At 39.9% G+C, this 17,413-nt stretch overlaps 1 protein-coding gene across 1 annotated transcript in view; it reads right to left on the bottom strand.

Moving 5' to 3' along the window:
• Positions 1-17,413, bottom strand: part of LOC124776527 (probable ATP-dependent RNA helicase DDX46) — a 172,942-nt gene that overhangs the window by 121,419 nt on the left and 34,110 nt on the right. The window contains exons 5-6 of the mRNA XM_047251554.1: positions 16,599-16,725; positions 11,691-11,863 (exon numbers count right to left, since the gene is read on the bottom strand). Of these exons, the coding sequence (XP_047107510.1) occupies positions 11,691-11,863; positions 16,599-16,725 (300 nt within the window). The remainder of the gene's footprint in view (positions 1-11,690; positions 11,864-16,598; positions 16,726-17,413) is intronic.

Genomic DNA, 17,413 nt, shown 5'->3' with positions numbered 1-17,413 from the left:
TCGCTACGCGCCATACCGCTGACGTATTCCAGCCAATAAGAAGCCGTCATTTGCATATAAAAGTGGGAACCTCGCTAGTTCACGACAGTCAGTTTTAGCCCTGACGACGACCATGGAGGTAGTGGTCGAAAGCTTGGAGATTTATCCTGATTTGACGCGGCATGTACACCGAGAAATTTTTACTCAGTATTAACAGATAACCCAGCAGCACAACTAAATGTGATTTGATTAATACAATTTATTTAAATAATAATCAATTAAACTCAGGGTGATTGTGTCCTCATTGGCTTACACATTATTACCAAGCAGGGTCCTTGTTCCTTCCCCCCCCCCCCCCCCCCCCCGATTGCCATAAGAAACAAACTGAATAGTTACAGCCAGTTTATTAATGAATAATTTCACTTTTAAGAATTTCAGCCTCAGTCTACTTTCAATTAACTGTTGTGCAACAGAGGCTTCAGTATATGAGTAAAGTAAAGCAATTTCATTTTTCAAGTTTGAGAATCAATCACTAGAAAAAATCCAAATCTAAAGAAATGCCCAAATTAAGAGTGCGGGAGTTTTATTTATTTTACATATAGCTTGAAGCACATGACTGTTTGGTTTGGTACGTATTCTATTATTTCTGTTCAAGTCAGTAAAAAAGGCTCAGTTGTTCAGATAATAATTTGAAATTCAATTTGCAAAATAAGTAACTGCAAAGTAAAAGTGCTTGCTTTTTTTTTCTAAATTTCTTTGATGATGTTATGTTGAGGTCACTGAAAGTCACTGTTCACGTAACGAAGTTCAATACTAACATACAGTTTAATTGCACATTTTCAAATCATTACTCGATTGTACCTTTTTTTCCAAAATTTAATGATAAACGTAACGTAAGAGTGACTTCTCAGTTTTCTTTATCATTACATTAGTGTCAAAAAATGTGACAAACTTCAGTTGCCACGTCAGTGTTTAATAATGCATGTTTTTCTTTCCCATCATCTTGTACAGGATTTTGGATGTAAATTACTCTAGTGGGCTGGAGACCATTAATTATTTCCTTTTCCTTCATTAGTGTAGCTTCTGGATTCAGGATCAGTGGTACCCCTTTTCTGTCCAGTGTTGTTCGTAAGTGAATGCACAAAATAACTTTCATTTTTCCAATGACACAAATGTTATACTAGTTGAGGTCTTAAGTGTAGAATTGTGAAGAATTGATAAGCAGAATGCCAAGGCAAACATACTGCTAGAAACACTAGAAGAGGAAGATTTCAGACTAGCAAATAAAAAAGAAATACCAATATACATAGGTCTCTGCAGAACCAGTCTTTTGTAAAGGAAGACACTTCAACAAACAAGAATTATTACGGTCCTCAGCAACAGCTCCCGTAAGGAAATATTTCCCAACAATGAAAAGTTTCCATATCAACACACCAGCAATTGGAACACCCCTGAAAAATACAACAGGGAATAATAGAGCAAAACAAAGATAACATTGAAAGAGAAAAGACACTAATGTAAGAAGAAAAACTGTAAGAAGCCTGAAAATAACCACAGAAGAGCCACAAAAATCAACAGAAGACGAAAAGCACAAAAATGGTTTGACCAAGAATGCTTCAGAGAAAGGAAAGAAATCCTGTAGATACTACACATAGCAAAAACACTCAGACAAGACATGTATGCAGACGAAAGGAAGAAATACAAATCTACAAGTAAAAGGGAAAGAGCGGAATACATCGAGGAGGCGGCAAGAAAATTAACAAATGGGTGCAAAATCAGATTCATTCACAGCAATGAGGAAGACAGTTTCACCCATAAGAGCACATATCCATCTGGATACATGGGAAACACATTTCTCAGAAATACTGAACAGACAGGAAAAAAAGACAAGGCATAAAAAATTGAAGCAACGGAGACTGTGCACAGCTTTGAATTAATAATAACTAAGGAAGTCAGACAAGCAATAAAAAAAGAAAAAAACAAGAAAGTGGCAGGTCTAGACAACATATAAATGGAAAATCCTAAATACTCCAGTACGGAGGAACTATGGAAGGACCATAGACCAGAAGAAGAAGATTGTGTAGTGTATACTTCTGCTGTCTGTATCACGACAGGTGTTTGTTTTCATGTGAGCAGTCAGTTAAAAATGACAAACTCATTAGCTGAGCGCAGCTACCGTCTCTGCAGCAGCAGTGTGTTTGTACCCACAGCTTCGCACTTCAATAACTGTCTAGCCTATATCTCTGACATCTTTAGTATGTACAAGGACTGTGATTGCTGCTTTCAGATGCGAGCGGAGTTCATGACCCTTCATTCACAGCTCCAGGTTGTGCTGGCTTCAATCACACAGCTTGAGGCTGTTGCCAATGGACATCACTGTGGGGATCCGGATATGGGGCTGCAAGGTGCATCCAGTATATCCCTCACGTCCCCCAGTTGGTCCACTACTGCGACAGTTGCGGCAGGCAGCGAAAGACTTTCCGGAGGACCGTTCAGGAAGCCTTCTCAGTTTATCTGACAAACACATTTAAGACGCTATCAGTGGTTGATAAAGATCTTAAGTCAGATGCAGTTGTTTGCGCTGTTCTACATCTACATGGCTACTCTGCAAATCACACTTAAATGCCTGGCAGAGGGCTCATCAAACCATCTTCACACTAATTCTCTATTATTCCACTCTTGAACCACGCATGGAAAAAAAACACCTACATTTTCCTGTGTGAACTCTGATTTGAAATCCATTGTCGATAGCAGTCAACACTTCCCATGAGTAAAGAGCTAGTTGTGTTTCACAAGAAGGATGTTTTCTGAATCCATGTTGAATGTGTGTCAATAGACCATTTTCTCTTCAAGGTAATTCATATTGTTCGAACACAATGTATGTTCCAAAATCCTGCTGCATATCGATGTTAATATTACTATTAATTTATTGGATTACTATCTAATTTATTGGATTACTCCTATTGCCTTTCTTGAATATTAGTGTGACCTGTGCACTTTTCCAGTCTCTGGATATGGATATGGACTTTACATAATGTGAGTGGTTGTACATGACTTAAGTATGGAGGCTCTTGCATCAGCATATTCTGAAGGGACATAACTGACTGGAAGACTTGCTTTTATTAAGTGACTTAATGTGTTTAACTACTCCAAGAATATTTACTTCTCAGTTACTTATGTTGGTAGCTGTTCTTGATTCAAATTTTGGAATATTTACTTTGTCTTCCTCCTTGAAGGAATTTCGGAAGGATGTGTTTAGTAACTCTGCTTTAGCGGCACTGTCATCAATAAAATTTCCATTGCTATCATGGAGAGAAGGCATTGATTGTATCTTGTCGCTAGCATATTTTACACATGACCAGAATCTCTTTCAGTTTTCTGCCAGGTTTTGAGAAAAACTTTCTTTATGGAAACCATTAAAAGTATCTCACACTTAAGTCCACACTAAATTTTGGGCTTCTGTAAAAGATAACCAATCTTGGGAATTTTGCAAGCGTTTAAATTTGGCATGCTTTTTTTCCATTGTTTTTGCAACACTGTTCTGACCTGTTTTGTGTAAGATAGGGTATCAACTTCATTATTTGTTAATTTATTTGGTATACATCTCTCAATTGCCATTGATATTATTTCTCTGCATTCATGCCACACATCTGGTCTCCACTCACGTTGTTAATTTGGAAGGAGTGGAGATTCTCTCTCAGGAAGGTGTGAAACTACTTTTTTGAATAAATATATTTTTCATTTATTTTTGGTGGATTTGGGAGTTATAGTATTCAGTACACTATGACAACCATGTGTTCACTAATGCCTGTATTCGTTTTGATGCTCGTTATTAGCTCAGGCTTATTTGTCAGTAAGAGGTCAACTGTGTTTTCATAACTGTTTACTATTCACCACAACTATAACTGTATGAGTTGGGTGCCTGTTTGAAATTAGACTCAAGTTTTCTTTGACCCTTTCACCAATTGTATCATTTGAGTAGGGAGGTCGGTAAAAGGATACAACTATTATTTTATTCCCGTTGACCTCTACCCACACTAACTCAGAAGAATTATCTACTTCAATTTTGCTAGAAGATACAGTACTTTTAACAGTAACACATACACCAATGCCAACTGTATTTAGACTATCCCTTCTGAACAATGTTAGATCCTTCACAAAAATTTCAGCTGAACTTCAGCCAGTTTTCAGTGCCTATAATGATTTGAGCATCCGTGCATTCTAGTACTTCGAGCTTTGGTACTTCCCCAACAAAGCTATGACAACTTAGAGCTATTATACCAATGGTTCCTAGATTTATGTTTTTCCTGTGTTCGATCTGCACCCTTCAAGACTGAAGCCTGTTGTGTGTTTTCCCAAGCTAAAAAAAACCATCCAGTCCAAGCCACAAATGCTACCCGTGTAGCCGTCTCCTGACCTATTTAGCGGAACCTGAATGCCCACTATCTTACGGCACAAGTCGAAGAATGTGCAGCCTACACAGTCACAGCACTGTCTGAGCCTCTGATTCAGCCCCTCCTCTCGCTTATGTACCCGAGGTTCTCAATCGGTCCTGTTGACTGTGCTGCAAATGGAGAGCTCTGCTTTCACCTCGCAGGCAAGACTGGCAGCCTTTACCCCTTCAGATATCCACTTGAAATCTGAAAGAATCTCTTACGACCCAAAGCAACACACATCACTGGTACCAACATCAGCTGCTAAGTGCAGTTGACTGCACCCTGCACTCTTCAAGGCATCCAGAAGGATTCAGTCTACGTCTGGAACGACTCCACCCACTATGCACACGGGGTGCACACTGGCTTTCTTCCTCTCTTGGCAGCCGTACCACTAGGGAGCCCTATAATGCACCTAATACTGAAGCTCCCAACCACCAATAACCCCAGCCTTTATGACTGCCCGGATCTTGCAGGCTGACAGGTTTCCTCTGAAACAGGGCAAGTGACTGCATCTGGCTGAGAGACACTGTCAGCCAAAGACTAACTGGGGACACCTTACATTCAACCCCACAGGAAGTCTTTTGCAGCCCGCCATGTCCTGAAGTGACCTCCCACTCAAACACGGGTGGGGGGTCAACCTCATTGTGAGCAGTAACTGGGCTGGCCACCAGTGCAGACCAATCGGCGGAGTTGTGGGTCATGACAGATGTCCATTGGATCCCCACAACTGTGATGTCCATCCACTGCAGCCTCAAACTGTGTAACCGAAGCCAACACAGCCTGCAGTTGAGAGCTGAGTGTCAGCAACTCAGGTCTCATCGCACACAGCAAGCACAGTCCTTGGCCACAATAAAGACAGTGGAAAACTACACTAAACAGACAAACATATGACTACTGACAAGCACTGCAGAAGTCTACCGTAGACACTGACCAAAACACAAGAACAGTGCCAAATAAAAATTAAATTACCACGCAGAAATTATTCAAAACCTAAACTACCAAAGCACATAAGGTAAGACTAAATAATTCGCTCCTGCTTAGGAACTCGTAAAATCAGTTGCTTTTCGACACAAATGAAAATGCAACTACTGTGCCTGGTAAATATTAAATTAACACACAAAAATTCAAAAACTTAACTATCAAAGCACACAGATGAAACTATAATTTGCTTCTGGTTAGTAACTCAAAAAATGTCATAAAATCAGTTACTTTGCTGTTGCTCTTGTTGACTGGTTGGTGTCTGATTTCCAGAGGACACTTCTCGGCCTGCAAGATCTGAGCATTCACAGAGGTGGGATTACTGGTAGTTGGGAGCCCCTATGTCAGACACATATGGGGGCCGTTGGAAATTAGCTGCTAAGGAGAGGAAGAAATCCAGTAAAGCTAGTGTGCACTCTGTGTTTATACTACGAAAAGTCATTCCAGACATGAAACAAAGCCATGAAGAGCACATCAACTGTAGGTGGTGACTCATATCGGTATTAACGATGTGGGTCACTAGGGACTGGAAGAGATTCTCTTTAGTTTCAGTCAACTAGCTGAAATGGTAAAGCTGCCAGTCTTGCAGGATCAAGCCAGAGCTCACCATCTGTAGCATCGTCAACAAGACTGACTGTGGCCTCTACTACAGAGCTGATTGGAGAGTCTGAATCTGGCACTCAAGCAATTCTGCGACAATGTAGGTAGCAGATTTCTCGACTTGCACCAATGGGGTGGGGAGGCTTCGTGTTCTGCTTAAAAGGTCAGGGGTCCACTACACACAGGAGGTGGCTACACTGTTAGCAGGGACAGGGTGCAATGGACAGAGCAGTTTTTTAGGTTAGGTCTCAGGAAATTACAGAAAGGGCTTTAGACTGAAAGGGTGCAGGATGAACGTCGGAAGAGAATAGACATACTAACAGTAAGTATTGTATTAATTGTAAACTGTCTTCTGTGTTGGGAACGAACCGGAGGTACTGAAAGCTAGCTAAAGGCGGAGGTAAGTTCAGCTGAAATTGACAAGGACCTAAGAGTGTTTTCCTGTGAGGTTATACTTGACAACTGGAATGAAAAGTCACAACGTAAATAAATTAATAATTGGTTCCTCTTATCAACTTCCCAACTCAGATGATTCAGTTGTTGAGTAGTTCTAGTGACCACAAGGTTGTTGTAGCTACAATGACCACTGCAATATTCAAGTCCACCAAATGTAAACATAAAATGAACTATTTCAAGAATCACATACAAATTCACTAGATACCTTTGTAAGAGACAGTCTTCACTCCTTCCCATCTAACTATGTAAGTAAAGTGTGTCAACTGAGAAATTTACACCAAATAAATTAATAAAGGATGTTACCAATTCCCTATTGTACACAAAATAGGCAAGAACACTGTTACAAAAGCAAAAAATTAAAGCATGCTAAATTTAAAAGGATGCAAAATCTCCAAGACTGATGACGTTTTATGAAGCTTGAAACTTAGTGTAGATTTCAATGTGAGATGCTTTTAATAACTTCCACAATGGAACTCAAGTCTCAAAAATCTGACAGAAAATCCGAAGAGAGTCTGATCATATACAAAGGCCTATGGCAAGAGACAATCAACAGCTTCGCTGCACAATACCAATGGTAGTATTAGCAATGACAGTGCCACTGAAGTGGAGTTACTGAACACAGCTTTCCGAAATTCCTTCAACAAAGAAGACAATTACATATTCTACGATTCGAATCAAGAACAGCTGCCAACATCAGTAACTTAGAAGTAGATATCCTCAGTGTAGCAAAACAGATTAAATCACTTTTAAAGGCAAGTTTTCCAGTCCAGATAGTATACCAATTATGTTACTTTCAGATTATGCTGATACAATATATCTACTTAACAATCATATACAACCACTCACTTGACGAAAGATCCATACCAAACGACTGCTAAGTTGCATAGGTCACATCAATACTGAAGAAAGGAAATAGGACTAATCCAATGAATTACTGACAGATATTACTGACATCAATTTGCAGCAGGATTTTGGAACATATGCTATGTTTGAACATTCTGAATCACCTCAAAGGTAAAGATCTACTGACACACAGTCAGCATCGTTCATGTCAAACACAACTAGCTCTTCATCCACATGAAGTAATGAGTGCTTTCGCCACGAGATCTCAAACTGACTGCATATCTCTAGGTTTTCACAAAGCTGTTGACACCATTTCTGACATGAGACTTCTAACCATATTGCGTGCCTATGGAGTGTCACTTCAGTTGTGCAACTGGACTCGTGAATTCCTGTCAAAACAGTCAGAGTAGTCAATGGAAAACCATAGAGTAAAACAGAAGTCATATCTTGTGTTCCTCAAGAGTGTGTTACAGGTCTCTTCTGCCGTTCCAAATCTATATAAATGATTTAAGAGACAATCTGCGCAGCCCCCTTAGATTGTTTGCAGATGATACTGTCATTTACCACCTAGTAAAGGCATCAGAAGATAAAACCAATTACAAAAAGACATAGACACAATATCTGTTTAGCATGAAAAGTGGCAACTGTCTCTCAATAAGGAAACTATGAGGTAATCTGCATGACTACAAAAAGAAATCTCTTAAAATTTCAGTTACACAACTAACAAATTTAAAGACTATCAATTCAACTTAATACCTGGGAACTACAATTACAAACAACTTACATTGGAATAATCACATACATAATGTTGTGGGGAAAAGCAAACCACAGACTGTTTTTTATTGACAGAACACTTAGAAAGTGCTACAGGCCTACTAAGGAGACTGTCTACACTAGGCTCGTCCATCCTTTGATAGAGTATTGGAGTGTGATATGGGATCCTTACCAGATATGATTGGTGGAAGACATTAAAAATGTCCACAGAAGGGCAGCTCATTTTTCAATATCACGAAATATGGAAGAGAAAGTCATGGACATTATTTGCGAGTTGGGGTGTCAATCTTTAAAAGAAATGCCTTTTTCATTGCAGCGAGATATTTTCATGAAATTTCAACACCAACCTTCTCCTCTGAATGTGAAAATATTTTATTGTCACTAAACTATATACAGAGGAATGATCATCATCATAAAATATGAGAAATCGGAGCTCATACAGAAAGATTTAAATGTTTATTTTTCCCATGCATTGTTAGAGAATGGAACAGTAGAGAAATAGCCCGAAGGTGGTTCGAAGAACCCTCTGCCAGCCATTTAAGCGTTAATTGTATAGTGTTGATGTAGATGTACAGTGTGTAAACTTTTAGATGGCAGACCTCTCCCTAGTCCTGAATCGGTAGAAGTCGGTAAACGTCGTGAGGCTTCGGTAGGCACGTAGTTTCGACTGCTGCCAACATTACGTAGCTGACTGTGTTGTACAAGGTAGCCATTGTCGTCTGCTTCGTTATTGTTTTGCGCTGTACTGTTCTGCGTGTTTTTATTGTGCAGTTGTGCTAAACATTTTCAAAATGAACGAAGAGGCAGTTGCTGGCCCATCTTGGGAGTCGCCAACAACCCCTACCGGTACGCCTACGGTTAGATGGAAACCAGTATTACGTAGCGATGCTCGCAAAATTATCGGACGAATGGTTTGTGAGCGCATGGTAGACAAACATACATATATTCATTTTTATATATATAGATTTTAATGTACATGACGATTTCAGTTTCGTTTATGAACATTTAAGGCGAGTTTTACTTCCAAGCCTTTTGTCTGCTTTCGTGTAAGCATGATGCGCAATTTGCAGTGCCAGCACTGCAACTGGTAGGCGTGCCTCCCCCCCAACGGCTCCTCTCCCCTCGCCAGCCAATGCTTGCTTCCTCCTCTCCCCGCACTCCCCTCATAACTCTGCCGTTTTACAGTTAACACACTGTAGATAGACTTGGAGTTCTACAGCATACCAGCCATGTTGGATGACAGCTGGGCCAGAAAATGTAGACATCTCACAACAAGGCTTTAAATACATGGGTTTCACCAAAAAATATGCATTAACAATGAATTCCACAAAGCGAATGAAGATTGACTAAAACAATTGTATGTTAATGATCAATCTCAGTGCAATTTTCTCATTAATAGAAGAATTATCAAGTGTCTGTCCAGTTACAAACAGATTCAGGTAAACTGCAGTTTAAATGTGGTAGATGTTCATAAAAAGCAGTATACATTCTCACGGTTGGCAGCATGACAAATTCAGTTGCCCGCTAACCACTCCCCTCCCCGCACTCATCCTAGTTCTGAACCAAACTGGTGCCGCTGTTCCCCCTCCAACGCGAACATAGTGCTGTGCTTGAGCAACTGTGAAACACTGACTGCAACACCTTTTTGGGTGCTGGTCATACATAACAACAGCAAATAATATATAAATAAATGATCGCAATTCTTAAACTTTCGCTTGTCCCACAATCTAATGGCTTACATTGGTATTATCTCAACAATGAGTCTTGCTACTGCAACTTATTCTCACGATAACAATTACAGCCGATTTAATAAGATCTATTTCCTTTGTTAGATATTTAATTCTGGATTAACTTTCTTTCATATTTCATCTGAATGTGACCATATTGTTCTATAACTGATTAAAATCTGGTAAACATTTACTTGGTATTCTAATACGTGAACAGTGACCAAATTTCTCAATTGCAACCCACTTGGTAAATCAATATAGTCTCTGATAAGCAAATAAAATACTGACTTGAGATCAGAGTCAAGTAATTTTGGCCTTTAAATGTTACTTTTACTTAAAAGTCAGCATAAATATTGAATGCTATTTCCTCCTGTATTTCACAAAATTGTCAACTTTCAAGCAGAGCAATATAGTGGCTAGTTCATAGTTACTTGCATATCCCTCGCACTAGCTCCATGTGAGTTAAATGTCCTATGATTGAATGAGCACAGTCGATACTATATAGAGCACTTCAGCGTGTTGGGAAATTTTGAGCCAGTTCAAATGCGAGTATTGTTTGCCTTTCGAATTCTTCAAAACAAGTCTGCACATGATCTCAACAACTGAAGCTTCATCTGTAAATGTAATATGACCCCTATATTAATCTATAAACAGTGTAAGAATGTTGTCCATGGCAGCAACAGCTTAATCTGTGAACATAAGACCACCAGGCATTTTTTTAATGAAGAATTTGGGGAAAAACCTTATCTTATAATTGAAAAAGGATGATGTAACTTACCAAACGAAAGCGTTGGTATGCTGATACACACACAAACAAACACAAACACACGCACAAAATTCGAGCTTTCACAACCTAAGGTTGCTTCATCAGGAAAGAGAGAAGGAGAGGGAAAGACGAAAGGATGTGATTTTTAAGGGGGAGGGTAAGGAGTCATTCCAATCCCGGGAGCGGAAAGACTTACCTTAGGGGGAGAAAAGGACAGGTATACACTCGCGCACACACACACATATCCATCCGCACATATACAGACACAAGCAGACATATGTAAAGGCAAAGAGTTTGGGCAGAGATGTCAGTCGAGACGGAAGTACAGAGGCAAAGATGCTGTTGAATGACAGGTGAGGTATGAGCGGCGGCAACTTGAAATTGGTGGAGGTTGAGGCCTGGTGGGTAACGGGAAGAGAGGATATATTGAAGGGCATAAAATGGCAAGTTCCCATCTTATGCACTTCAATATATCCTCTCTTCCCGTTACCCACCTGCAATCTTATGCCCTTATATCCTCTCTTCCCGTTACCCCCCAGGTCTCAACCTCCGCTAATTTCCAGTTGCCACCGCTCATACCTCACCTGTCATTCAACAACATCTTTGCCTCTGCACTTCCGCCTCGACTGACTCTCTTCCCAAACTCTTTGCCTTTAGATATGTCTGCTTGTGTCTGTATATGTGTGTGTGTGTGTGTGGGGGGGGGGGGGGGGGCGCGAGCGGATACCTGTCCTTTTCTCCCCCTAAGGTAAGTCTTTCCGCTCCCGGGATTGGAATGACTCCTTATCCTCCCCCTTAAAACCTACATCCTTTCGTCCTTCCCTCCCCTTCCCTCTTTCCTGACGAAGTAACCTTAGGTTGCGAAAGCTCGAATTTTGTGTGTGTGTTTGTGTGTCTATCAGCATACCAACCCTTTCGTTTGGTAAGTTACATCATCCTTGTTTTTAGATATATTTTCCCATGTGGAATGTTTCCCTCTATTATATTTATCTTATAACTGGTTTAATATAGTAATAAATTTCAGATATTGAATGAAAATACTGAAATGTGATACTGTTGTTTACAATGATTTATTCCCTTCTAGATACAAGGGTGCAAGATGATTATATATGTGGTTCACCTTCTTATTACCTTCATAAAAGCATCTAATGGATCTACTTCATCCTCCACTTCAGCTTCAGCTTCAGCTTCACCTTCTTCTTTATTTTCCTTATTTTCCTTGTTTTCCTGTTTGTCTTGTTTTTCTTCTTCCTCATCACTATCATCTTCCAGTGTCCACTTCTTTGCCGGTACTGGAAGATTAGCTGTAACATAAAAATACCTTAAAACCATTCATATGAACTCATTAAAGTATTCAGATATATGTAAGCAGCACTTATAAAGAAGTACAGAGTTGCCCACTTTTCAAAGTAGGTTTGTCTTACGGGTGAATCTAAGTTCTGCTAAACTCTCAGAAGTTCTCTCCGGTTATTTGCCGAATATTGATTTAAGAAACCATTTTCAACAATGGCTTATTACAAAGTGATTTGTTACATTTGTTTCCTCAACTGCCTATTAGAGTGTATCACTGTAAAAATGCCTGCATGCCAGTGCAAAAACAGAGTGTGGAATATGTGTGGCGTTTCTACAGGAAATATTTCCACTGACTCATTTAAAAGCAACTCTGGTGCCTTTTTATCATTTTGTTTGAACACTCACAGTTGAAATGCATTATTACAGATACGTTCTCTTCTTTCTTTAGTGCATCCATCTTATGGCAGGTTTAAACTGGAGGTTCTCGATTGTGTATTGTTCTGAGCATCTTTCTTCATCTGTTAATGTGTGTGTTTATTATAATGTTGTCCACCATTCCAATTCTCTTTCTCTCATCCTTTCCACTTTTCTTTCTATAATTCAATTCTTTGTTGCAGACAATTCATACACAATATATGTTTCAGCCAAGACTTCTTTTCTCCTTCCTAATCACTTCTAGTTATCTTCTTTCACCCCCTCTTTTTCTTATCCTTAAGTCTGTCAGTCCACTTCACCTTAAGCATTCTTCCCCACAACCATACTTCAAAACTTCCTTTCTTCTTTCTTTTTAACTGTCCATGATTCAGTGCTGCACAACACTACATGCCACACACAACATTTAGCAAATCTTTTCCTCCGCTCCGTTGGAATTATTCTGGCTGGTATTAACTTTTTCACCTTTTCGAATGCTCACTTTCCAATAGATATCCTCTTCCTCATTTCTTCTGTGCAGCTTCCTTTCCATGTCGCTGAACTCCCCTGGTACAGAAATTACTTAACTTGTTCTATCGTTTTTCCGTCTCCCTTCTTGCTTATTCTCATCACTTTTGTCTTTCCTATATTTAAATTCACTCCATACCTAATGCCCCTTCTTGCAAAGCTATTCAACACCTTCTGTAGCAGCTCTTCTGTTTCCATAAGTACTGCTTTATCCTTACACCCCCACCCCCCCAATTATAATATTATTGTTGTGGCTTGACAAGACAGCCAAGCCCCTATGAGATAGCCGAAAGGCAAGCGTTTAAGCTCACGCAGGATGGCGTGAGGTCTGGAAAATGACAAGGTCTTTATAGTAGCAAAAATAGTACGTAGCTTCTGGAATATTTAACTTTAATCCATAACTGGTGAGCATCGGTCTGACGGTACATGCATCACAAGATAAATAGCAAATGATAATGGCGCCTTGCTAGGTCATAGCAAATGACGTAGCTGAAGGCTATGCTAACTATCGTCTCGGCAAATGAGAGCGTAATTTGTCAGTGAACCATCGCTAGCAAAGTCGGCTGTACAACTGGGGCGAGTGCTAGGAAGTCTCTCTAGACCTGCCGTGTGGCGGCGCTCGGTCTGCAATCACTGATAGTGGCGGCGCTCGGGTCTGACGTATACTACCGGACCACGGCCGATTTAAAGGCTACCACCTAGCAAGTGTGGTGTCTGGCGGTGACACCACAATTATAATACATCTTGCATCCTCTACGGCCGTATCTATAACTTCTTCTCTATATATATTGGACACTTTACGTGAACATCTTTATCTTGCACCTCTTTCAATGCTCGTTTCTTCTGTCTCCTCATGCCCTACTCTTACTATCACATTTTCCTCTATTAACCTTCTATCTTTTCAGTCTATTCTAATATCTTTTAAAATTCTCAACAATACACTACAGATGACTCTACTGAATGCATTCTCCCAGCATATAAACCAAATACACACCTCCTTGTCAATTTCTATCATCCTCTTTCTAGTCGTTCTCAAACAACCTATATCATCTCTTGTTCCTTTACCCTTTTTGTATCCAAACTGGTCTTCCCCAGTATTTTAGTCAATTTTCCTTAGTATCATTCTTGCTACAGAATGTGTAACACGACTGATAATACTAAATATCCTATAGTCTTCACATTATTTTGCAGGGCACTGAATTTTGTTACTGAATTTGGACCTAAGACTTTCAATGCCTCAGATGGTATTCTGTCACAGCTCAATGCTTTCTCCTTCCACAATTCTTCACCTAGTTTCTACAATCCCCAATTCAATACCTTAGGACTTCAGTCTTCTTGATTCTGTTCCCCTTCATCTTCCAAAACCAGTCTCATGACATCAGCCTGTGTGCTGTACAACTCTTACACATAATCCATCCCTTTCTCCTCCTCTTCTATACATATTGTCTTCTTTAATGTTTATTTAACATTCGTTATTTGCTAATTTCCCTTTTTACTACAGATTTCACTGCTCTGTACATTTCTTCCAGTTTTTCTTTCTTTTCCAATTCTTCTAATGCCTCACATTGTTTCCTCATTCAATCTTCTCTAGCTCGTCAGTTAGCCCTGCTACATCACTGTTCAGTTTTCTACATTGTCTTCTGGCTTCTTCCGAATTGTTTTGCCATTTCTTGTGCACATCCATCTTATCTGCCAAAGAACAAACACCAGTAGACAAGCACGAGAGAATGAAGAATGCATATGGGTCAGCATTTCCATCAAAAACAACCACTGTGGAATGGGTGCCAAGTTCCAAAGGGGTGTTGCTGATTCATGATAATGTGCATCCCCATAAAGTAAATGTTGTAAAGCAGAAGTTGCAGCAGCTCGAGTGGGAGACAACTGAGCATCTGTCCTATATTCCTGATATCTCCCTGTGTGATAATCACACCTACGATTCCTCAAAAAAGGACTTGAACTGCCAATGCTTCCTGTCGGATGAGGATATGCAACAGGCAGTTACGGACTTATTCACACAGCAGGACATGGTTTTTTACCAAATAGGTATCTTCAACCTCGTGAGATGTCAGCCTCGATGCTAATGGCGATTTTGCCTGGTTGCAATACTGATTCTGGGCTGTACAGCCTTTGAACAGAATTTTTTTGATCATCTTATCGTTTAAAAAGATGGCACAATGTAGAAAATAATGCACTAGAAAAAATTAAATGGCAGTTACTGCCATCACAATGTTCGCCAAGTCCAGGGCAAAAAAACAACAACAATATGGAAAGGATAGATTGCTACTTGCCACATGGAGAAGGTGTCGACTTGCAGATAGGCACAATGAAAAAGACTGCTAAAATATTTAAGCTTATGGACAAAGTTCTTCTTCCAAAGAAGAAAATACATACACATTCACACAAGAACTCATACACACGTGGCCACTACCTCCAGCAGAGCACCTGGAGACAACAGCCATATTTGCACGAGTGATGCTTGTGTGAATATTTGTGTGTTTTCTACTTCAGAAGAAGGACTCTGTTCAAAACTTTAAATATGTATGTGGTGTCTGTTCATTCAGACATGTCCTAAAGAAATGGCAAATTTTGATCCAGTAGCCACTTTTGGATTAAGACACAAAGGAATTACAGACATTGGCTGTGAGTGGGAACTGATTGAAATCAATGGGGAAAGTTGAAAATTTATGCCAGACTGTCGAAAACACCATTTGAACCTGAGTCTCCTCCTTACTAGGCAAATGCTCTGAACACTGAGTCGTTTGGACTCAGTGGTCACTGCAACTGCACGGACGACTATATTGCATGCCTCCTGTCAGACCCAAATTCTCAACTTACCCAGTCACTACCACTGTAGTTCCCCTTATCCAGTAGCCTACTTACTCATGGCTTTTCACTGATACTGAAAGAACACACACCACATATAAAGATGATGACAGCCAATGATCTCTTCTGTGCAGGTGCATACCACATACTAACTCTTACAGGAATCTGAGAAATGCCACAGGTAATGAGGACAATGGGCAAAGGGCACTACATTAATGTTGTGTTTATAAGTTGAGAATTTGGGTCTGACAGGAGGCGTGCTACGGCAGTCAGTGCACTTGCAATGACCACTGTGTCTGAATGGCTCAATGGTCAAAGCACCTGTCTAGTAAGCAGGAGACCCAGGTCTGAATCCCGGCCCAGCACAAATTTTCAACTTTCCCTTTGATTTAAATCAAAGCCCACTCTCAGCCAATGTCTGTAATTCATTTCTGTCTTAATTAAATATTTTATAAGTCTTTTTCATTGTGCATGGCTGAGATTCAATGTCTCTTCTATGTGACCAGTAGCAGTCTATTACTTTCATATTGTTGTTATTGAACTCACTGTGGTTAAAAAGAAACCTAAATAACTGTTAACAAATAATAAATAAATTACAGTGATCACATCAAAGAATTTGCCTTACAGAGACTTCTACTTCCAAATAAAAACCAAAGAGTTTATCTACAATGGACCTTTATTACTTTTTAAAAATGTTTGCTACAAAAACTGCTGCTCCTAATACTATGAACACCACAAATAATTCCAGAATGAGATTTTCACTCTGCAGCGGAGTGTGCGCTGACATGAAACTTCCTGGCAGATTAAAACTGTGTGTGGACCGAGACTCGAACTTGCACTTGCCCGCGAAAGGCAAAGGCAAAGGTCCCGAGTTCGAGTCTCGGTCCGGTACACAGTTTTAATCTGCCAGGAAGTTTCAGCACAAATAATAATTATAATTAATTTTATATGTGTGAATAAAGAAGAGAAAATCATATCTCCCACCTAGTAGGTTTCCTTTGATTTCCTTCTTTGTAATCTCCAGCTCCTTCTTCTTCCTCTCTGCTCGCCATCTCTCAATTCTTTCTCTGCGTTTCTGCATTTCTAATTCTAATCGTTTCTGCTCTGCTTCCTGGTAAGGCAGAGAACAGGTATGAGAGCTAAGTAATGATCACAAATTAATATAGCTACTGAATTAATTAAATTAATTAAATTAATATAGCTACTGAATGTATTAGTACATGGCTTCAACATAAACCCTGAGCACAGCACAATTGTGCTGTGATCTCACGATGACTGGAAATTATCATACAGCACATTTCTCTTCAGCATCATTACACTGCCGTGAGCTGTGGCGCATGCAGTGTAGTGTATCTGTTAGCATCACTGGCTGGCATGCTGCGGATCGTCAGTTCAAAGCTGATGTGAGCAATTATTTGTTATTTAGTATTAATCATTTCAGGAAGGTTCTTGATGAAAACAATTGGTGAGAATCAATAGCAAGACCCCTTCACAGAAGGACGACTGAAGAACAGGGTCATGCCACAAGATGTTAACCATCACAACAATCCTATTCATGCCAGTCAACTGCAAATGATTATAGTCGGCGATGGCTCATCGCTGCACCATGCACTTAAGTACCAACTACTAACCTAGCTGCTGAATTCAGAAAAACTAAGTGAGGCAACCATCTGTGATGGTAAGACCACTACAGATTAAAATTGTCCACTGACAACAGTTACTAAGATGACAGGAAATCTCAGTGACATGATCATCAATGCACAAGTCAGGGCACTACTGTCTAAGGGGCTTCTTTTCCT

This window comes from Schistocerca piceifrons, chromosome 2 (assembly GCF_021461385.2).
Source record: "Schistocerca piceifrons isolate TAMUIC-IGC-003096 chromosome 2, iqSchPice1.1, whole genome shotgun sequence".
Lineage (NCBI taxonomy): Eukaryota > Metazoa > Arthropoda > Insecta > Orthoptera > Acrididae > Schistocerca > Schistocerca piceifrons.
The sequence above is the reverse complement of the archived record's forward strand: the minus strand, read 5'-3'. Positions and strand labels throughout refer to the sequence as shown.